The sequence below is a fragment of the Hyaena hyaena genome, unplaced genomic scaffold (assembly GCF_003009895.1).
Source record: "Hyaena hyaena isolate Hyena2069 unplaced genomic scaffold, ASM300989v1 scaffold_164, whole genome shotgun sequence".
Lineage (NCBI taxonomy): Eukaryota > Metazoa > Chordata > Mammalia > Carnivora > Hyaenidae > Hyaena > Hyaena hyaena.
In genome coordinates this window covers 449,713-474,223 of record NW_024080796.1, presented here as the reverse complement: position 1 = coordinate 474,223, position 24,511 = coordinate 449,713, and the positions used below count along the sequence as shown (strand labels likewise).

General features: G+C 36.8%; 1 protein-coding gene across 3 annotated transcripts in view; it reads left to right on the top strand.

The window, feature by feature from the left end:
• The window catches only part of LRP6 (LDL receptor related protein 6), a 179,677-nt gene that overhangs the window by 70,052 nt on the left and 85,114 nt on the right, over positions 1–24,511 (top strand). For all 3 annotated transcript variants that reach the window (XR_005529788.1, XM_039239926.1, XM_039239925.1), the window contains exons 4-5: positions 19,599–19,795; positions 21,542–21,673. Coding sequence is in view for 2 of the 3 variants with exons in the window: in XM_039239926.1 (XP_039095857.1) it covers positions 19,599–19,795; positions 21,542–21,673 (329 nt within the window). In the remaining variant the exon portion in view is untranslated. The remainder of the gene's footprint in view (positions 1–19,598; positions 19,796–21,541; positions 21,674–24,511) is intronic.

Below are 24,511 nucleotides of genomic sequence, written 5' to 3'. Positions count from 1 at the left end.
ACCGTGAGATCATGACCTGAGCTGTAGTCGGACGCTTAATGGACTGAGCCACCCAGGCGCCCCATAAGCATGGAATTTCTTGTCAGATCATGTTCAGAATTTTAAGGACACTTTCTATATATGTTCTTGTGTTTGAATGATTATTTTGTTTTCTAGTGGTCTCATTCTTAAGACCTCAAGAGAAACAGAGAACCCTTAGATAGTTGAAGGAATTTTTCCAAGTGTAAACATTTGTAAGTTATCTGAACCATGACTCAGGAAGCATTTAGAAGTATTGAAAATCATGAAAGATTTAAATAATTTGTTAAAATAAAGTTTTTGTAACTATGGAGTTGGAAGATTTTTTTGCTTTGTTTTGAAAAAGAATGAAATGACTTACAAGATGGTTTAATAACAATTAGAAATAAATCAAGGAAAGAAGAAGTATATGATGAATATAAAAACATAATTGCTTTATTTGAACTTCAAATTTGGCTTTGGGAGAGATGCTGAGAAGTAAATGTGGTCATACCATAGGTGTGTTTTTTTTGTCTTTTGTTTTTTTTTACTTTATCAGAATACTCACACAAAAACTAATTAAACTACATAGCAAACCCAGAAGCGTACCATAAAACTAACATCAGGCATCCAGAAGTAAAAGCAGCTAAGAGCAGACCACTAACAGCCACAAGACCTCCATAGTATTAGTTGTACAGGAGTAAGCAGAGAGAGTTGAATGGGGTATTTCATAGAACTTAAAAACAGGAGACCTCCAAAATAGCTTCAACTGTTTAGTAGACAGTTTGGTGGACTGGTGGACTATATTAAGAGCAGCAGCTGAAATGAGACGATGGCTGATACTCCAATGATATTCTAGTATCGGCCAAGTACAGTGTGTTCATGGTAAAGCCAGAAGAAGATAGAGCAGTCTGGCTCCAGAGAATTCTTGAAACAGAGCTGCTAGAGTTCTCTACCAGTACAGAGTACTGCACTGAGTGGAAACAAAATTGAATACAATATTAGCATCAAATGGAGCAGAATAGGGAAAAATTAGAGGATCAGAGGAGGAAGAAAAGGGAAAGTTCAGATAAGAATTAGCAGAGGAACTGCTGGGAGGTCTCAGAAAGGAAGCTGCCATATTGTTTAACATTACAGGAAAACAACAGACAAGTGAGTTCTGTAAATCTAGAAAAACTACCTTGATCACCATCTTCTAAAAATTCAGGAAAACTAATTTTCCATAAACATGAGAGACACAACAGTATCAAGGTAAAATCTCACCTAAAATTATTATAAAGAATATTTGACATTTATAACTATTTTAAGCTAATAACAGCTTTGAACGCATCTTAGCTTTATAGTTTTTACTCTCCCTCCCACATTTAGTGTTTCTGTCACAATTTGCATCTTTTTACCTTGTTTATCCATTAATACGTTATAGTTACTTTTACTACTTTTATTTTTTAACCTTCATACTAGATTTATAAGTGATTTACCCACCAGTGTTACAAAATTAAAGTATTCTGAATTTACCCGTATATTTACTTTTTACCAGTGAGATTTATACTTTTGTGTGTTCTTGTTAATAATTAACGCTCTTTTGTTTTAGCTTGGAGAAGTCCTCTTAACATTTCTTGTAAGGCTGATCTAGTGGTGGTAAACTCCTCCTGCTTTTCCTTTTCTAGAAAATTCTTTATTTCTCCTTCCATTCAGACAGCTTTGCCAGGTAGAGTATTCTTGGTTGACAGTTCCCCCTCTTTCTGGCACTTTGAATATATTTTGCCATCCTCTCCTGGCTTCCAAAGTTTCTCCTGAAAAATATGCTGATGGTCTTACGAGGATTCCCTTGTGTGAAGCAAGTTCTTTTTCTCCTTTTGTTTTTAAGAGACTCTTTTGTGTCTTTAAAGTTTGACAATTTAATTAAAATGTATCTTGGATTAGGATTTTTTGGATTCATCTTTTTTGAAACTTTCTGGGCTTCTTGTATCTGGGTGTCTATTTCTTTTCCCACATTAGGGCAGTTTTCAGGCGTTTTCTTTCAGTAAACTTCCTGACCCTTGGTTTTTGTCCTCTCCTTCTGGGACCCTTACCATGGGAGTAGTGGTCTACTTGCTGGTCTCCTAAAATTCCCTTAGCTATCTGGGACACCTGGGTGGCTTAGTCGGCTAAACATCTGACTCTTAATTTTGGCTCAGGTTGTGATCTCACAGTTTGTGGGATCGAACCCTGTGTTGGGCTCTGCACTGACAGCGCAGAGCCTGCTTGGGAGTCTTTCCCTCTCTCTCTTCCCCTCCCCTGCTTGTGCTCTCTCTCTGTCTCCAAAAATAAAAAAAGTAAATTTAAAAAAGCCCCCTAAGCTGTTTTCACTTTTATTGTTTTTTCTTTCTGTTTCTTTGGATGACTTCTACTGCCCTGTCTTTGAATTTACTTTCTTCTACTTGATCTAGTCTGATGTTGAACTCCTCTCTTGAATTTTTCAGTTCAGATATTGTATTCTTCAGCTCTATAATTTTTGTTGGTGCTTTCCTGTATTTTCTCTCTCTGTTAAAATTCTCACTTTTTTCATGCATTGTTCTGCTCACCTAGGTGAACATCTTTAAGACTGTTATTTTGAACTCTTTATCAAATAAATCGTGTATCTTTGTTTCATTAAGCTCTGTTTCTGGAGTTTTGTCTTGCTCTTTTGTTTGGAACATATTCTTCTGTTTCTTCATATTTCTTGACTCTGTGTTAGTTTCTACACATTAGATCAAAAACAAACAAAACCCACACCTCCCTAGTTTTGATGGAATGGTGTTCTGTAGGACATGAACCTTATCAACCAGCCTGATGTGAGTTCTTGGTTGTCTCTCAAACGTGTGTTATTGCCCAAACTGCCTTCTTTTTTGTTTGTTTGTTTATTTATTTATTTTGAGAGAGAGAACACAAGCGGTGGGTGGAGAGACAGAGAAAAGGAGAGACAGAATCCCAAGCAGGCTGTGCACCATCAGTACAGAGCCTGATGCGGGGCTCGAATTCACAAACCGTGAGATTTTGACCTGAGCCAAGATTAAGAGTTGGACGTTTAACTGACTGAGCCACCCAGGCAGCCCCCCAAACTGCCTACTTTTTTCTTAGTGGCTCCCAGTAGTTGAGAGTGTGCTCAGATTTATCAGGTGTTCCAGAGGGAAGGATCATCATCAGCACATGCAGGCTGATTGGAAGCTGGATCCCCTGGGAAGTAACTGGGAAAGTATACAATTTAGGGACCTTACAGGGAGAGACTTGGAGATGGACATTTTTGCCTGCTCCTTTTGCATCGGGCCCAGGTATACAGCCTGGGTATACAGGTGTATATACCCATTAAGGACTCCTTCATTGGTATAGCCCTGTGCAACTTATAAATGTAAAACCCTGTTAGCTTTCAGAGACAGGTGATCCAGAGTCCCATCCCTTGGGTGGCATCTGTAAAAGCTGAGGCTTCAAATGTGTATGTAAGCTGATTGTGTGGAGATACTGGAGATTTGGATTGGGCTACAGAGAAAAGGTGGAGGTGGTGTCTGCAGACCTCCCTGGTCTCCTGGGATGATTGTTGTCAGCCCCTGGATATCTGCTAAATTAGAAGCCTTACATCAGGTTTCTTTCAGGGAAATAGACTTCCTACAGGGAAAGATTGGGATATGGGTGATTCTGATTATTTTGTCTGTGCTGAGCCCTGCTGGGATAGATGTCCTACATAAGCTTCTTGGTAACCAAAAGCAAAAATCTATTGTATATAGAGAAAAGATTAATAGGAATCTAAGCATACTGCTCTAGAAGATCAAATCACAAAGTAAGAGAGCAAGAGAAGAACAAATGAAATACAAAACAGCCAGAACACAATGAACTAAATGGCAATATTAAGTCTATACCTATCAATTTTTACTTCATATAGAAATTCTTTAATGAAAACTCATAGAGTGGCTGAATGGATAAAAACACAAGTCTCACTATATTCTGCCTACAAAAGACTCACTTTAGCTTTAAAGGTCATTGAGGCAGAAAATCAATAGGACTTAAATTACTTGTTAGACTAGGTGGACTTAAGAGATATTTAAAAACATTTCATCCAGCAGCACCAGAACACACATTTTTCTTAAGTACATATGGAACATTCTCCAAAATAGATGTTATGTTAGTCCACAGACAAATGTTAATAAATTTAAGAAGGTTAAAATCCTATCTGGCATTTTACTGAGTACAATGGTATGAAAGTAGAAATCAGTTACAAAAAGAAAAGTGGAGAATTATCACCTCATACCTGTTGGAATGGCTGTTATGAAAAAGACAAGAAATAACAAGTGTTGGCGAGGATGTGGAGAAAAGGGAACTCTCGTGCCCTGTTGGTGGGAATGTAAACTGGGACAGCCACTGTGGTAAACAGTATGAAAGTTCCTCAAAAAATTAAAAATAGAACTACCATGTGATCCGGCAATTCTACTTCTGATTATTTGAAGAAAACAAAAATACTAGCTTAAAATATATATACACCCCCATGTTTATTATAGCATTATTTATAATAGCCAAGATATGGAAATAACCTGAGTACCCTTTGATGGATGGGTGGATGGATGGATGGATGAAGAAAATGAGGTGAATTCCAAAAAAGAATATTAGTCAATTTTAAGAAGAATGACATTTTACCATTAGAGTGAACATGGATGGGCCTTAAGGGCATTATGCTAAGTGAAAGAAGTTAGAGAAAGACAAATACCATATGAACTCACTTATGTGTAGAATGTAAAAAAACAAAACCAAGCTTATAGATACAGAGAACATATTGGTGGTTGCCAGAGGCAGGTGGAGGGGCATGGGCAAAATGGATGACAGGAGTCAAAAGAAAAAGGTACAAATTTTAGTTATAAAATAAGTCAGGGAGACGTAATGTACAGCATGGTGATTACAGTTCATAATACTGTATTGGATGCTTGAAAGTTATTATGAATAAATCTTTTTTTAATGTTTATTTATATATTTTGAGAGAGAGTGAGTGAGCAGGGGAAGGGCAGAGGGAGGGAGAGAGAGAATCTCAAGTGGGCTCTGCTCCAACACGGGCCTCTGTCTCACAAACCATAAGATCATGACCTGAGCTGAAATCAAGATTGGATGTTTAACCAGCTGAGTCACCCAGGGGCCCAAGAGTAAATCTTAAATGTTCTCATTACAAGAAAAATGTTTTGTAACTGTATGTGGTGATAGATATTAACTAGACTTACTGTGGTGCTCATTTCAAAATATATACAAACATTGAATGCTTATATTGAACCCGAAACTAATATAATGTATGTCAATTATTCCTCAATTGAAAAAAAGAAAATTGGAAAATTTACAGATATGTGGTGGCTGAATAATCTGTGGGTCAAGGAAGAAATCAAAAGGGAAATAAAAAATATCTGAGACCAATGAAAATGCAAATGCAGCATCTCAAAACTTAAGAGATACAACAAAAGCGGTTCTAAGAGGGAAGTTCATAGGGATAAATGCCTATAGTAAGAAGCAAAAGATCTCAATCTAAATTGATTCCTCAAAGAACTAGATAAAGAAGAACATTCTAAGCCCAGAATTTCTAGAAGGAAATACCAAAGAATTAGAGTGGAAATTCAAGAAATAGACACTATAAAGACAATAGAAAAGCTCTATCTAATCAAGTTAAGAGCTCTTTTGGAATAGAGAAACTTTTAGCTAGACTTAACAACAAAAAAGAAGACTGAAATAAAATCAGAAGTGAAAGAGTAGACATTACAACTGAGACCACACAAATACAAAGGATCAGAGGAGACTACTGTGAACAAGTATATGCCAGACAAATTGAATAACCTAGAAGAAATGGATAAATTCCTAGAAACATACAGTTTATCAAGACTGCATCTGACTTTTGATCTCAGCTCACATCTTGATCTCAAGGTCCTGAGGTCAAGCCCTGTATTGGCTCCCTGAGGCACATGAAGCCTACTTTAAAAAAAAAAAAAGCTCAAAGGAACTTAATTTTTCCAAAGAGGACTTGGAGATGGCCATTAGGCATGTGAAAAGGTGCTCAACATAACTAATCCTCAGGGAAATGCAAATTAAAACTAGAGTTAGTTATCACCTCACACTTCTTAGAATTTCTGTTATCAAAAAGTTGAGGTAAGTATTGGCAAAGATGTCAAGAAAAGGGAACCCTTTTGCACTGTTGATGGGATTGTATATTGGTACAGCTAGCATGGAGAACAGTATGGAGGCTCCTCAAAAAATTAAAAATATTATTACTGTGTGATCCAGTAATCCCACTTTGGGGTGTATATCCAAAGGAAGTCAACATAGAATCTTGAGATATCTGCATTCCCATGTTCATAGCAGCATTATTCATAATACCCAGTACATTGGAAATATTTATGTTTGTCAGTGGATGAATAAAGAAGGTGATGGTATGTATACATCCAATGCAATATCATTCAGCCACAAGAAGGAAGGACATCCTGCTGTTTGTGATTGATAAATGGGTGGACCTTGAGGCCATTAGACTTAGTGAAATGAACCAAGTAGAGAAAGACAAATGTATGTGGTATCAGATGTATGTGGAATCTTTCTAAAATTAATTTCATAGAGACAAAGAGAAGAAAAGTGGCTGCAGGGGATGAGGGGTGAGGTAAATAGGAAGAGGTTTTGTAAAAGGTAATATAAACTTTCAGATTGAAGATGAATAAGGTTTGAGGATTTAATACATAACATTGTCCTTATACTTGATAACATTGTACTATATAATTGAAATTTGCTAAATGTTTCTCCCTCCCCAACAAAAAGAAAAACAAACAAAACCAAAAAATACATGAGATGTGATAATTAACTAGATGTGGGGGATCATTTTACAATTTATGTATATGTCGTGTCTATGTTGTATCATCACTATGTGCACTTTATTTTTTTTACTTTATTTTTTTTTGTTTATTGTCAAGTTGGTTTCCATATAACACCCAGTGCTTATTCCAACAAATGCCCTTCTTCATGCCCATCACCTCTTTCCCCCTCTCATGTACACTTTAAATGCCTTTTAATTTTATGTCAGTTATACTTCAATAAAGCCGAAGAAAAAGGATGAGGAAGAGAATAATGTCCTTACGTAGAAAACTCTCCCATAAAGATATGCCAGTAGGGCAGATCAAACCTCCATTTAAAAATGCACAATCAGATTGAGACACCAATGTCACATGTCAAAGATCAAAATAAATTAAAATGAGAAAGTTCAGAAATGAAATGATAGAACTAAAATTTATAAGTGAAGAAAAGTTATTTGAGAAAAATAGCTAAACTAGAAGGGACACAAGAGTGAATAAACAGAAAAGATCTTTAAGTAGTAGTTGAAAAGGAGGAAAAATTTAAAGACCAAGGTGAAATGTAAAAATTTTAAAAAGGTGTGAGAGAAGTGACAAATATTGAAGACAGTCAAAGAAGAAACAACAACAGAGATAAAAGATCCTTCTTTTAGGAAGATAACCAAAGCAAGGGAATAGAACACGTAAGAAAAACTGTAATTCAGGAAAAGTTAAAACAAGATATGAAAGTATAGCTCAAAAGAGAACACTGTGTACCTGAGAATAGTAGTTGAAGCAAACAACACCAGGACATATTGTGGTAACATTACTCTATAGAGAAAAAATACTCTCTTGATCTCTAACATAAATTTAAAAGGAAAAGAAAATTGAATTCGCATCAGACTTTCTCACAGTTTCACTTCATGTCAGAATTAAGTAGAATAATATTTTCAGCATACTCGAGTAAAAATGTGAGGCAGTTTCTTTTTTATCCATCATAACTGGCTTTCTCTTATAAAGCTATAGATAACACTATTACCACCAAGCAGGAAGTCAAGAAATACTTTTTCCCTGAGTCATTCTTGAAAATGCGCCAGTGACTGAGCTTTAGACAACCAAAATGATGAGCAAGACATTAAAAAAAAAAAAAGGCTTGGTGAAGAGTATTAATTATATAATTACTTGTAGTATGAAAACTAAAGGAGGATTGAAATCGAGAGGGTTATGGTATGTAACAATTACATGTTTAGGTAAGATAGTTAAGGTACCACTATAAAAAATAGAGCAAGAATAGAGGGTGCTATATGCAGATATTTTGTTAAACTCTTCATAGTAACTACATTGGTGTATTGGTATTAATGCTCAGTTCTGAGGGTTTGTTTTTTTTTTTTTTTTTTGAGATTTTGGATTAAGTAGGTGAGTAATCATTGGTGTATTAATTCTGTTGCCCTTGCATAGGCAGGGTTTTCAGTGTGGAGGAAGTGAAATAAATGTAATATTGTAGAGGTTAAGTAAGGAAAACTGATAATTCTGCATTATAATTGGAAGTATTGCCATGAGCTCAATAGGTATTTTATATGTGTTTATTTCCTAACTATGACTGCTAAAGAGAAATAGGAAAAAAAGTACCTATATTATAATCTTGGAAAACTGTTCCACCTTAAAAGAAATCCTACCTTTCAGGTGAAATGGTTGATTTTGTCTAAGGTAAGAAATGTACAAGATAAGCTGGAACATTTGTCGTACCAGATAGCAAAGAGTCTATTACTTTTTGCTGGGGTCATTTTAGTAAGCCTGGAGAAGTAATTTGACAAGTGCCTCTCAGGTCAAAGATGGAAAGAAACTCATCAAGTATGTTTAAATCCTTGAGTTCAGGATGATACTATAGAAAAGAAGAGATCAGTTTGAGAGGATGACAGGGAAACAATTCATCATTACTTCTAATGTTAGTAATAAAGGGAAAGAAGCAATTTATTTTCCCTTTCCTACCTGAAGCTAGTGGTAGTTTACAAAATAGTAGACATGAGAGAGCTATTCCCAGTAATACATGAAAAATAAATGATAAAATTAGCATATCAGCATTTTATAACTTCCAATGAAATATTGGATGTAGGCAGTGAACGTCAATGGGTGCTAACATCACCACCAGGAAAAGACATTATTTGCCTGCTCATGAAAGAAAAGTGCACCATCTTTCATTTTGCCAAAGGTATCAGTTCAGGATGCATCTGACTGAACTTTGAGTTTGCAGGAAATTTGCCAGAAAAACAGAAAACAGAGAAATATAACCGAACTGCTCTATGAGTATGCATCAGTGGATATGGACATAGAGATCAAATATAACCCAGGTCCTTCAACAGATGAACTGTGAAGAATGATGATGGAACCTGTAGATTAAAAGGGACTGAAGAGGGGGTTGAGGGAGAGATGCATAGGCCGAGCACAGGTTTTTAGGTAGAGAGAATAATTCTGTATGATACTATAATGATGGATACATGTTAGGCATTTGTCCAAACCTGTAGAATGGACAACATCCAAGAGTGGACCGTCATGTAAGCTATGGACTTAGGGTGATTATGATATGTTAGTATAGATTCATCAAGTGTAAAAAAGTACCACTCTGGTACCTTTGGGGAACGTTGATGGAGACTGTGCATTTGTGGGGGTAGGAGGTATATGGAAAATTTTCTATACCTTCCCCTCAGTTTTGCTGTGAACCTAAAGCTGCTCTTAAAAAATACGACTTAACAGACTTAGTAAATGAAAAAAAGGTGGTCAAGGTTACACTTTCCTGTGGATTCACACCTGGCTAATAAAACTGTAAAGAGAAGGAAGTGATTACTGTAAACTCAGAATAATGATTCTTTTGAGGAGAGGGAAGGGTTGGTACAGGTCCATGAAGAACCTTCTGAGTGGTTGGCAAATTTATTTCCTCATTTAGGTGAAGGTTTTGGGGTGTTTGCCGTATAATAACTCATTAAATTATGCATTTATCTTCTGTGGGTTTTTCTGTATCAGCCTTATCTTCTAATAAAAAGGTTAAAAACAAGTCATCTTTAAGCTTCTCAACAGAATAGAGTAAAATTAATTGCCAGTACACAATATTGGAAAGGTGGAAGCTTATAAGTTCTTTGCAAGAGAATGTTTTCTTCAGATTAAATTTTTTTAAAGTATTTTTTAAATGTTTATTTCTGAGAGAGAGAGAGAGAGAGGGAGACACAGAATCTGAAGCAGGCTTCAGGCTCTGAGCTGTCAGCACAGAGCCCGATGCGGGGCTTGAACCCACAAGATCATGACCTGATCATGCAAGATCATGACCTGAGCTGAAGTCGGATGCTTAACCAGCTGAGCCACCCAGGCGCCTCACATCAGATTAAATTTGAGAAGAAAATTTTCACATGGAGTGATGTGATGGATTAAAAAGTTGCAGTTTTTTGTGTATGATAGTTTTATATTAATGTCCCATTGTGGTCTCTGTTTAGAATTGGGGGCAAATTCAGTAGAGGTGATTCTACAAATGAGTAAGCTAATGTTATTCAAGATAGAAATCTACTGGAAGTTAAACTAAGGATAGGCCTTGGAGTACCCAGGGAAGGAGTATAGTCTATATCCCTTAAATGGTCTTCCTTTAATCATCAGTTGCTTTTGATAAGAGCAGGTAGTAGACCATAGTACTTAGTACTTACTAGGTATTCAGTAAATGTGTATCAGTTGATATTATTTATTATAGAATAATAATTGTGTGCTATTCTTTATGAAAAATGGTTCTTTTAAATTAGTCATTAGCAAGGCATGAGCTTTTTAGTCACCCTTCCATTGATAATGGGTTTATCTTTAAACTTTCACACTTCCTGAACTCCTTTTGAGATGAACACCAGTGCATTTGTCAGAAAGCTATCCAAACACTTGAATGATTGCACTTTGATCTTAGAAGGAGTAAGCTTAATTGATCATCAGTTGAGAATAATAACCTTAGATCTGTTATGTTCTGCAAAGAAATCTCACAAAAGTAAAAAAGAGTCTTACCATTCAGTTCTGGGGAAAGCTACATAATTGTTGATTCCAAATCTGGAAAACCCACACAAGCTGTACAGTTTCCATGATGAGCTTCAAAGATTCTTTCTTGCCTCTCTTCCTTAACAGAAAATAAACAGGAATTTATAGCATATACTTAGTTATTCTATATTTGTATATCTCATGTCAAACAGTCTTCATATAAGCTGTGGAATATAGTTGTAAGTATATCAGTTATTTTTGGACATAGATAACTCAAAGCTCTCATATGCATTTCCTAACATGCATTAATAATGCCTCCTAAACACTCTGCAGAAAGTACGTTACCTGTAAGACTTTATTTTATTTTTTAATGTTTATTCATTTTTGAGAAACCAAGTGCAAGCGGGGGCGAGGCAGAGAGAGAGGGAGACACAGTCCAAAGCAGGCTCCAAGCTCTGATCTGTCAGCACAGAGCCCAACGTGGGACTCAAACTCACAAATCGTGAGATCTTGACCTGAGCTAAGTTGGATACTTAAACGACTGATCCACCTAGGTGCCCTTACTACCTACTATTACCTACTTTGTGAGTTATAAAATACATAGTTTTTTCATCTCCAGTTGCAGCAGTGGGAAGTCTGCAGTATTTAGTTTTTAAGAAAAAATTATCAATATCCACTTGACTCTTGAATAACACGGGTTTGAACTACACAGGTCCACTTATATGTAGATTTTTATAAATACAGTACAATAAATGTATTTGTCTTCCTTATGATTTTCTGAATAGCATTTTCTTTAGCTTCCTTTATTATAAGAATATAGTACATATACAAAATGTGTAAATTGGCTCTTTATGTTATCAGTAATACTTTTGATCAATGGACAGTAAGCTATTGGTAGTTAAGTTTTTGAGGAGTCAGAAATTATGTTTGGAGTTTCCACTGTGTTCGGGGTCAGTGCCCCTTAACCCCTTGCCTTGTTCAGGCTCAACTGTATTGGTAAGATGGTATTTCTCCCTAAACTGGTCTATAGATTCAATACAGTCTTAACAAAAATTCCAAGAGTTTTTTTGGGGGGCACCTGGGTGGCTCAGTCAGTTGAGCATACACTTTGGCTCAGGTAATGATCTCATGGTTCGTGAGTTTGAGCCCCACATTGGGTTCTGTGCTGACAACTTGGAGTCTGGAGCCCGCTTCGGATTCTGTGTCTCCCTCTCTCTTTGCCCCTCACATGCTCTCTCTCAAAAATAAGTAAACATTAAAAAAAATTTTTTTTAATTCCAAGAGTTTTGAGAGAGTGTGTATGTGTGTACATGTGCATGGACACCTTTTTTTTTTTTTTTTTAATAAATGACAAATTGAATCTAAAATTTGTATGGTTATGCCCAGGACCCATTAAAATAGTTCAGTTGATTTTTTTTAAGATTTAAAAAATGTGTGACATTTTTCAACTTGATTTCAAGACTTACTGTAAAGCTAGAGTAATTAAAAAATGAGGTATTAAATCTAAGGATAGAGATCAGTGGAACAGAATACAGTTCAGAAACAGGTATATGTATAGTTAACTGACTTTAAAGCATGTTATCAAGGGTATACATATACTATTTTAACCTTCCTTGACAGACACTGAAGAAAAAGAGTAAAATCTTGAGGGAATAATAAAAGCCCTCTCTATGGAAAATAATTCCTAATGGCTAGAGTCAGGGTTTTAGTTGTTGTTGTTTCTTTTGTTTTTTTAAAGTTTATTCCTTTATTTTGTGAGAGAGCACAAGTGGGGAAGGGGTGGAGGGAGGGAGGGAGGTGGAGGAGAGAGAGAGAGAGAGAGAGAGAGAGAGAGAGAGAGAGAGAGAGAATATGAGTCCTAAGCAGGCTCCATGTTGTCATTGCAGAGCTCAACATGGGGCTCAGTGTCAGGAACTATGAAATCATGACCTAAGCTAAAATCAAGAGTCAGACACTTAGCTCACCCAGCCGCCCCTAGAGTCAGGTTTTTAAGTTAAGGTTATTAAAGAACACTTTGTTTTGTGAGCGTTATTCAGCAGCAGTAGGAAATGTGGGGGAATGGTTGGAGGCAAGTCTAGGAAGATGGATAGGAGCCAGATCATGTGGGCCTCATATTCTAAGATAAGGCATTTGGATTTTATCCTGAAAAGTAGTAGTAGTCTTTGGAGATTTTCAAAAAGAAATCTCAATTTTATGATTGTGAAGAAAATGGTTTAAAGATTAGTTATATTTAGTTTACTTCCTTAAATTTTCCAGTAAATCATCATTATTCTCAGGTGAAGTACAAACTCTTAATTGTGACTTAAATGATCTAATTCCTTTCTCTCATTTTAGACAAATGTTCTCACCATTTCCTCCCTAATATACTATGCCCAATCCTGATAAACTACCTGTTGCTCCCTCAAGATCTCTATGATGACTCCTGTTTTTGCTTTGAATGGCTGGTTAGATGAAAGTGCCACTTACTTGAGATGGATTCAGAAAAATAGGATAGATTGTTTTTCCTTTCTTTACTTTAATGTGGGAAGAGAGTTGAGTTCAGCTTTGGACATGTTTGAGTTGCTTAGAGAAAACTGTGGTTAATGAAGTCTGTAGAGCTTTGACTATATGAGCCTGTAGCTCAGCAGAGCAGTCTTAGAGGAAGATACAGATTTATAGTTATTATCAAGTTAATGATTATTAAAGCCATGAACTATAAACATAGGGGAATTTTGCATCAATGCCAGAGACTTAGGCAAAGATAGCAACACACTAGAAACCTTGAAGAATTTCTGCAGGGTTCAAGATTGAAAGATGTCCTAGTCTGACTGAGCTGTTGTGTGATAACCATCGTTTTTGGCCTGGGTTTCAGGAAACCCCTCAGACCCAGGCAGATTGACACAGGTCATCACTTACTGAGCTTGTGAAGAATATGCTTCCCAAGGAAGCCAAGTTGAAGAGATTTACTCAAATAAGCAGTAATAACCATGGCTCTCCAGAAATGACCGGAGTGAGGTTGATGAGGAGGAAGAAGTGTGGGATGGGGTACAAGGTAGGGATAATCTGGATTATGTTATCACTTTTGGGAAACACACCAGGTACTGAAGGACATCTGTATTATGGCAACCATACTTGACATGATTGAGCATGTTAGGCAAAGGTCAGAGGTGTAGTTACAGCTGGCTGTGAGTGAGCACAATGTTGTCAAGAGAATAAGCAGGCTCACTATATTAACAGACTGCTTGGTGCTACCAGAAACATGAAAAAACAATACATGAATATGCTATTATTGCTAGCCTCAAATCCCTGCCCCCTGACCTTGTGTGACTTGATTTCCAAATTAAAGCTGCAAATTGAAAATATCAGAGTTCAAGAGGACATAGTATACATGAGAATAGAGTAAGTAGTATGAAAGAATACATTTCAGATCAGTAAAAACAGAATGACGATAAAATGATTGTTTAAAAACAGTTTAAGCAGTGAGGGACTAGACAGATGACTAAAAAGGAATCAAATCAGTGAAGTGGAATTTAACCTTTAGAAATCCCACAATGTGGAGAAGCAGAGATGAAAACAATGAAAGATCTGAGATCTAAAGGTTGATGCAGGGGTTGTTAGTGTTACTGCAACAGGAAGACATTAGCAAGGAATCAAAATACACTGTGTATATTGCTCTTTCTGGAAAAGTTACTTGATATAATTCAGAATTAAAATGTAGACCTTGAGTGAGGAAGTCAGATAATTAAATATTTGTGAAGAATGAAACCAGTTAAACATGGGGTTAAATCTAGTAGTTGTTGTTAATGTGCTTTTAAAACTTAATGAAGCTGTAAGATATTTTGAAAAAGAAGATTTAAAAAAGTACATAATAAGCATCTAAGTACCAGGCGTTACCAGTCAAAAATGAGAAGTGATAATTGGATGGTCAGATGAAGAAGACAGACATGCAGGAATAAAACTGTATTAACGTCTTACCTTATATATGGCAGTGTCAGTAGATATTGTCTTACTCTTGAAGTTATCATCTAAAATAAGACCAAATATGATTTTAAAACATAAAGGTAACTGAGTAAAACACCTCCAAACCCCTAGAGACATAAAAGGAGCATGTAAATTCACTCTAGTGGGGAAAGTCTACGAAAAAGGAGGGAGGAGGAGTGTAAGGAAAGAATAAAAATGGAAAGTATAAGAAAAGAGTATGATCAACAGTTATGCTATTAAATAGAAATTGAAGATATAAATAATATAATCTGAATGTGAATAGTATATTTTTTTTTAATTTTTATTTTTTTTAAGGTTTTTATTTATTTCTAGGAGAGAGAGAGACAGCGTGAGCAGGGGAGGGTCAGAGAGAGAGGGAGTCACAGACTGAAACAGGCTCCAGGCTCTGAGCTGGCAGTCAGCACAGAGCCCGACGCGGGGCCCTAACCCACGAACCGCGAGATCATGACCTAAGCGAAAGTCGGACGCTTAACCGACTAAGCCACCCAGGTGCCCCTGAATAGTATATTTTTTTAATGTTTATTGAGAGAAAGCAGCAGAGTGTGAGCAGGGGAGGGCCAGAGAGAGAGGGAGACACAGAATCCGAAGCAGGCTCCAGGCTCTGAGCTGTCAGCACAGAGCCTGATGTGGGGCTCAAACCCACCAACAGTGAGATCATGACCTGAACTGAAGTTGGGTGCTTAACCGACTGAGCCACTCAGGTGCCTCTTGAATACTAACTTTTAAAATGGGATTTGCCTTTAATACCTTTATTGTCTAATTTTCATGTGTAATTGTTTTTCTTAAGCTTATCAAAGAAGGCAGTGTTCATCCTAACTTTTGTAATTTTACAGAACTCTCTTGCATGTGTTTCAAAAAAAGGCACCTTGCTTTCTGAGATTTCCTGGCTCTGTTTCCTTCTCCCACTTTTTTCTGTGCCTTATTTTTCCATCGTTGCTCATTTTTCATTCTACTACCAGTAATTTATCCCCAGTATGGAGCTTTGTCTGGAAGGGGCCCCTGGAAGGTCAGCTTTGGGAGTTCACAGTGGGTTACAGTGCACTGGCCCCTTTAGTGCCAACCATGGATTCATTGTATGGACTCATTCTTGGAGTGGCCAGAACCCCTCCTAGTCAGCTGACATTCTCAGATTTGTCTGCACCCCTTTCCGTTGTTACCTGTTGTTGCCTGTCGTGTGTGTTCTCCTGGTTTTGTCTCCCAAATGCCCTGTTGTCTTTCTGATTCTTCCTGCAGAAGTGCTGATGCCAATTGCCAATCAGATCTTATGGCTCTTGGTAGTTTTCCATGCCTTTTTGTATTTTGGTGATATATATATGTATATCACCACAAAACAAGGTAGCAAAGCCAAAAACCCATTCACAACAGAGCTCTTTATTTGCATAGTTGGCTGTGTTTTCATGTGCAGAACTTGTGGAGATTTTTCAAAACCTGTGCTGATACCACTGCTGTCATGTTCTCTTTTTTTAATTATTATTTGAGAGAGAAGGAGGGAGGGAGAGAGAATGTGACCAGGGGAGGGGGGAGAGGTAGAGAATCTTAAGCAGGCTCCACACTCAGCATAGAGCCTGACATGGGGCTCTATCCTACAACCGTGAGATCATAACTTGAGCTGAAATCAAGAGTTGGAATCTCAACCCTTAATGCTTTTATATTCTTACCATCTGGGTTCCCCTACTGCTGTCATTTTCTTAGGTGTTAAAACAATCTCCCTGTAGAAGCTCCCTTCCAAGGTTAGGTTCACATGTCAAAATTTATGACGGTAGTGCTTTGGTATGACTGAACAAAGATTTATTACCCACACAGGTGGGGGAATTTTTGAGACAGGGGCAGAGGACAGCTTTCTGGGAAGAGGTCCAGAAACAGAGAAAGTGAATGCAAGTGCACAGGTGTTCTATAAAGGATAAGTCCAGTTGGTGCAGAATTTAAAAGAGGCATGGAATATGAAAGAGAGAGCAAATGGCTCACGTACTTGGGGTATTGGTGGGTTGAGTCCTATCACTACACTGCTGATAATGACAGATACAGGGAAGGGATGACCCTCAGAGGTTGCCAGCACTGAATCAAAACATCAGCAGGGGTCTCCGTCTTTCCTTTGGTCTTCATAGTAGAGATCCATTTTTTAACTCCTGTTATTGTTGTGATATACTGCTGAAGAACTGGGCTTTGATCTTGCCTGCCATGTTTGTTCTTGGTACCGTGATTAGTTACTTGAAGAAACTTACGTTTCCAGGGAGAAACCAAGAGGTAGGCCTATTTAGTAATTCCAACCAGGAGATGAAACGTGAAGCTACTATGTATTACCTCCACTTTGAGTAACAAGTCACTGTTGATTGAATGAATCAATACATGACCAGTGAACATGTTAAGAATCAGTGAGGAGCACCTGGGTGGCTCAGTCAGTTAAGGGACCGACTTTGGCTCAAGTCCTGATCTCATAGCATGAGTTCGAGTGCTGCATTGGGCTGCCTGACAGCTCAGAGCCTGGAGTCTGCTTCGGATTCTGTGTCTCCCTCTCTTCTCTGTCTCTCTGCAGCTTGCATTCTGTCTGTCTGTCTCTCTCAAAACTAAACATTAAAAAAAAAAAAAAAGTGATAACCTTCTGAACTCTGCTTTCTGTTCAGCTCTGTTAATTATATATATCACTTACAATATCTAATTTTATCAAACATTTACTGAGTGTCCAGTCATTCCACCTAATTTGTGCACAGTGAGATCCTGGGAATATAAATAAGCCAGTCTAGTATTTACTTGACTCTAATGTGATATCGATTATAAGAACTTTTTGTTTACAAACTAACACATGAAATGTACAACTTCAGTTGTAAAATGTTACCCCATCTCAGAAATATTAAAATGTTGAAAAATATATCCTACAACTGAGGGATTATTTATGAAATTCATAAAGGGCCAAGCATAATGCTAAATGCTTTTGCATATGTTGTCATTTAGTCTTTACGATAACTCAGTGAGGGTAGATTATCTTTCATTTACAGATAAAGAAAATAAAGCTTGCAGAAATGGGGTAAGTAGTTAAGTGTCAGAGGGCCATTGAACTCACGTTGATCTGATTTCTGACCGGTATATAAATCTTTTCAGTCAGTATATAAAAATGAGTGTATCTTTTGGGGAAGGTTTTTATTTTTCCTGTTTTCCTGTGTTTACTTCAAAGAGTGAATTTTAACTTTTAATTTAATGATATACAAGACTTAGAAGGGCTTTTTTCTTCCCAAAGTTTTTCAGAGATCTGATTATAGAATTTGCAGCTCTTTAAGATGGTCACTGAAATGCTAAGCAATTTAGTTGTTTTTTGTGTGTTTTTTTTACTATTCATTTTTCATTTGGGTTGCTTGTCTTTCTTGGCAGCTTCTCAGAACTCTCTTAATGTCTTACCATACTGAATTTTGGTAGATTTTAGTGTGAAATGTGTAGACCTATTTAAATTTGGACTTAAAACTATGATATCACTATAGTAAACTTAATAAAGCCATTCATTTGGAAAGTGGAAGAAGGCACCTCAGAAGTTGATATTGTGACAATTCTTTTGGGGAAGTAAGAAAGAAAAGTAATGTGCTAGGGAAGAAAAAAGAAAAATGGGAGGAGAAAATTGTGGTGATGTGGGCTGGAAGAATAGGGATGAGTTTCTAAAATAGAAAATTTGTTTGGTAAACTAGTCATGCTAATCTTGTATTCATTTTTTTAAAAATCTAGCCTGAATTTAAAACACCTTCAGCTAGGGCCGTTCCATGTGCAAAAACAGATATTAACTCTGCTTAGATAAAAATGATCTTACTGCTCTTGAATTTAGTTTAATATGCTGGTGGTCTCTTCAGTATTTGAGATCATCATGTAATGTCCAGGACCTGAAAATTGGATTATCTTTCCTAAAATATGTGATGCTCTTTATTTCTCTTCAGTTGCTTATATTTTCCATTCCTCCCTCCCAGACTATTTATAAAAATATTATATTTGATATTAGGTAAACATGAAAGAATTTTTTCTTGAATATTATTTTGACTCAGAACATGATTTGTTCATTACTCAGGAGTATATACTAATAATTCTCCCTGACACTGCCAAGTTCTGTGGGTGAGCACCGTCAGGCTCTCCGTCTTTGCTTTCATGGAGCATGGATTGCTTGTGCAACTTTGGGTTCTACTTTGTCTCACGACCACGATGCCTGTGGCAGCACTTGTTCTGTGTGCTGGGCGTCACTTGTAGAGGTTAAGTAGCCAGGAAGCAGAGAACCAGCAGAGATGGTCATTCGCTGGAGGCCAACTGGGGTTCTCAGAAACAGCTCCACCAGAACACCTTTCTAAGCCCTTTCAATTATATGTCTTTACTTTCGTTTATCAAAACCATAAATGATGGAAGAAACAGGCTCAGGTTCTTTGTTTTTACACATCAAGAAGGGGAAACCTATTGCACATTGAAAAATGCTTCACCAGGCCAACTGTAAGCCCTTGGGATTTTTCTTTTTGCCCACCTATGTCCCAACGATTTTGCCCATCTATCTCCTAATGAATTTTGTGGAAGGATGAAAGATGTGAGCCCAGAGATGGAAACTGACTGCAGTGCTAATACTTGGCGCTTCTCTCTGCTAGCTGGTAGTGAACGTGGGGCCTGTTGCCAAGTACTTGGGGGTTTTGGACACCATGAGAATATGTTCAAATTTACTCTGGGACTTATTTTTCATAAGTGTATTTGAGCTTAAGATATGTGTTACTTGGGTTCTGTATGTGTTATTGTGGACTGTAAGATTGTTTTAATGGGCAAGATCAAGTTTTGATAAAAGAAATTTTAGAAATGTTTGAGTTTTTCTCTTCTTGTTAATAGGCAGGCAGTGGTTAAAGGTTCCCTTCCACATCCTTTTGCCTTGACATTATTTGAGGACACATTGTACTGGACTGACTGGAATACACACTCCATTTTGGCTTGCAACAAATACACTGGCGAGGGTCTGCGTGAAATCCATTCTAACATCTTCTCTCCCATGGATATACATGCCTTCAGCCAACAGAGGCAGCCAAATGGTAAGTGATCTTGATTTTTAAATTGCAAGTTGGAATAGCTTTAGCACTCAGATGTCTGGCTTCAGTGAGGGCAGGAGGAGAAAGGACGTATCCAAAGGTAGTGGGAAGGAATAAAACATAGGAAAAATGTCAAAATATAATTCAGGTCAAGCAGCAGCCTAAACCATTTGCAGCTTGTTATTTATCACTGTTGGCCAACTCAGCCCTTTGTTTGGGTCTGGGATGATGGTGGTAGAGAAGAGAGAAATAAAATAAGAAACTGAGATAGCTAAGCATGTACATAAATGCATTTCTTGTTTGTATTATTTCTCTCTAATGTGTTTGGTTTTGTTCATATGGGTGTGTTTAAAAAACTTTTAAAAAGAAACCTCTGTGAATCTAACTAGTGAATGTAACTACTTCAGGTTGCCTAATAAAATACCTGTTTAAGCTTTGCTATGCACACTCCCTCTCCCCCTCTCCTCCTTTTTTCTTAGTTTTGCTTCTATTTTTGGTCAACCTTTGCAGTGACTTGAGCTTTGGCTGCTGGCAACAATTTCTTGTAAGAGGAATAGAATTAGGTTTAAAAGGAATATGAGAATGTTAAGTGTTTGGCACTTGTATATAAATAAAATGTCTGGCATTTGTCTGAGTATATTTCAGATTGTGTTCCAAAGCCAAAAATGAAGGGTTTTTGGATTATGCATTGCTTTGTATTAGTTCTGTCTGTTTAGGGGGAGATAGTCAAATATTGAATGTGTTATATTGGAATCTGGTGATCGTGAGTCCATAAAAATGTTTTTAAATGTATGGGTTGGCCTTTTGTAAAAATGTATGAATTTTTATTCCTTTCCTTAGCCTATATGAGAGAATTTCCCTGTTGTTTTTGTTTAATGGTGCTGTTAGTCCTTTGCTTTACTAGTTCGAGAATTTGCAGTTATTACTGCTTCATTTATCTTTCATATTTTGTTGGTCTCCATTTTGTGTTTTTTTTTTTGTGAATATTATTTAAGTCCATCCCTTTCCATAGTTTCTACAAGTGTGTTAATTAATCTCCACTTCTCAGTTTTCCCTCTTTTAATCTATTGTGTTGATCTTTTCCATGTTAATATTCCCACAGTATGATTTTTCAACATTCTAATTAGTTTTCTTGGCTTCCAGTGTCCTCCACCACAATTTGTTCCCATTTTCTGTGCTCACTGAGGTTTAGCTCTTATTAGTCAATAGAAACCTTAATATCCAGTTAGACTATTTGCCTTAATCTCTTACCCAGTGTACAGTCTCTAAGCTTTTATTCATAGAGTTTTACCACATTTGAAATGTCTTCCTGTCTGTCCTTCCTGTCCTTCAAGACTCCTCGTGTCCTACATCTTCAATGAAAGTTTTCTTCTTTAGTCCTTAGTAATTTATTTTCCATTTGATTCTATAATATTTAAGGTCTATAGTGTATAGCACTTAATTTCATTGTTTTTTATTGTTTCCTAATTTGTTAATTTTGTCATACAGACTAGATTGTAAGCTCTTTTAGGGCAGGGGTCTCCTGTTTATTTCTTGTGTGTTCCCTTTAGGGTACAAAATGATAAGTCAGTTCTCACTGATTAACTTCCTTCCTTGCAGATGGTTTGGTAGTCAAGCTACCTGGATGACATTTGGTAATAATTTGGTTTATCACAGTTGCTCTTGTTATGGTTGTTAACCTTTGTGTACCTAGCGTGAGGGAGGGCATTATAATCATTGGTTTTAATCAGTGTGATTTATATTTGACAGCGACAAATCCATGTGGAATTGATAATGGTGGTTGTTCCCACTTGTGTTTGATGTCTCCAGTCAAGCCTTTCTATCAGTGTGCTTGCCCAACTGGGGTCAAACTCCTGGAGAATGGAAAAACCTGCAAAGATGGTAAGAAGGCGGTCTCCAAGAAGGAAAATTTTTAGATAGCAGTTGGAATTTTTTATGATTTATTTCTCTGTAATAAGCTCTGTAGGTTACAGTGTTTGGGGAAAGTAGTTGCTTCATCTCTGCCTTCACAATTGGTTATATAACAAGGGTGTTTTGTGTTTGAGGGCATCTCTTTAATACTATTTTATAAGTTAGTATTTCAACGAAATTTTTAACATGGTGTTTTTGAAAAAGATTAGCTGCTATTTCATTTTTTAATGAAATGGCAGCCATTGATATCACAGCTGATCCTTGTGAAGATGAATATTACTTTTCTTAAAGTATTTTTAACAGTAGGCTGCATTTGAAAATGAAGGACCTCAGTGCAAAGAAACAGTGTTTATTAAACTTCCAGCTATAAAGACTATCATGGGGTAGATATATCTTCTAAAAGTTTATTGAATGCTATTTTTAATTGCCTTTTAACAACAGAAGTGCTTTTAGAAGAAGAAGAAAAAAATCCCTTTTCTCCTGTTTAAAGCAAACAACACCCTCTTTCTGTACTTAACCACTGCCACTTCTGCTTACGCTCTCAATTCCCTATAGAGAGAGGGTGTATTGGAAAAGTATGTTTAATTAGGACATTTCGAGAGACCTGTGGTTTGGGAGAACACCAGTTCTTCTCTTTTTCTTGTTAATGGAACATTACTCTTCTTTCTTACCCCTGTGGATCACTATCTGGTTTTCTAGCCACCAGCAAGACCTGGTTAGAAAATTGTTATATTTAGCAGTGGCTTCTTTATCTAACTGTGAAAAGCAGAAGTCTTTATTTCAGAGTGGTTAGAGAGTTCCTGGCAAGGGGGTCAGGGAGTCAGAGAGATGGAATTGAGTTGGTGTACAGGATATTTGTCATGACTTGGCATTGATAAATTACCCTCCTAGTCAAAGGTGAAGCTGGCTGACTCTCGTCAGGTGGTTTCCATGGCAAACAATAATTTCGTTTCAATTTAAAACAAAAGGTTTTTGTTATGTTGCTTTTTTGTTTAAAAAATGTAGCCTGACTTTAAAACAGAGGATTTGTTTTAGCAATAGTGGTCTGTCTATTCCCTCACAGCAGTGCAAATGTACATGTTTAACTGGTGTTTTGAATTTTAGATGTATGTTTGGCATTTAGTTGCTTTAAGTTGACTATTCTGTTTTGATCACCTTGCTCAAATTAACTTCATTTTCTGTGACTTCTTTGCAAAGTTTGGGGCTGGCTCTTTTTGGTAGTTAGCAGAGGCAGTGAATGATACAAACTTATGCCTGCTTGGTGCCTGCTATGGTATTTGGGGCTGTATTTTCTCTAAGATCAAATTTATTTATAATTAGTTCTCAAGTCAAAAAGTTGATCTTGAGAGCTTGACTCCTCTTCATATTTTTTTGCAGCTCTAATTCTAGATTGCCTAATATCAGTGTTTTATTAAAAAAAATTTCTTAATATTTTTTCTTGAGAGAAAGAGACAGAGCATGAGCCGGGGAGGAGCAGAGAGAGGGAGACACAGAATCTGAAGCAGGCTCCAGGCTCTGAGCTGTCACAATAGAGCCCGACATGGGGCTCAAACTCATGAACCACAAGATCATGATCTGAGCTGAGGTTGGATGCTTAACTGCTGAGCCACCCAGGTGCCCTACCAGTGTTTTCTTTTAGACTCACTTCTTTGGGAATCTTTTTTCAGTCTTTCAGATGTCATCTTGCTTACTGTCTTTTATAGTTAGATGATTTTTTGCTGGTGCCTTACTTGAACATTAAAAATCAAAACAAACAAAAAAAAAGATTGAGCTTAGTGTCTTCATTCTCAGCTATGTTTTTATTGAATACTATTTTGAGTTTAAAACATGTCATAAACAAATTTGATTTAAAACTCAGTGAAATAAAAATTTGAGTGTTTTCTTTTTTACTGATAATATATTAGCTAATATTTATCAAATGTATGTTCGGTACATTCCTGAATTTTAAGTTGATCTTTTTTTAATGTTTATTTTTGAGAAGAGAGAGTGCAAGTGGGGGTGGGGGAGGTAGAGAGAGACAGGGACAGAGGATCCAAAGTGGGCTCTGGGCTGACAGCAGTGAGCCCACCATGGAGCTTGAACTCACAGACTATGATGAGATCGTTACCTGAACTGGAATTGGACACCTAACCGACTGAGCCACCCAGGTGCCCATACACTGATATTGTTTAATCCTCCCAGCATCCATGTGAGAGACAGATGAAGAAAACTAGGTTTAGAGAGATTAAGTTTCCCTAAGTTTGTATGGGAGCTTGAATCCAGTTCTGTTAGATCCACAGCTCTTATCCTTAACTGCTATGTTACATTAACTGATTCCCTCTCTTTGCTGCTCCTCTTTCCTTCCCCATAGCCTTCTTTGTTCTTAATTATGTCAGGCATTACCTATAGTTCTCTTTGCTAAAATAGCTTTACTGAAATATAATTTACATGCCATAAATTTCAGTCACTTGAAGTAAAGAATTCAGTTGGTGTGGTTTTTTTTTTTTTTTTTTTTTTTTTACTAATTTACAGTTGTGCAGCCATCACAATCTTATTTTAGAACATTCTCATCAGATACAAAAGACTTTTGTCTTGGATTTATTTACCTTTTTAAACATACTTCTTGAACAAAGGACCTATATCCTATGACTCCTTCCTCCTTCAGGATTCAACTTCTTCTTAGTCATTACTTAGTCATTATTCATTATACCTTTAAGTAACTGTTCTTCATTTCAGGGCCTATATAACAAATGAAAATAGAGAAGGAATCAAAACTTGATTTGGAGAGCTGAGCCATCACAGAGCTTGGCCTTATAGTCAGGCTATATT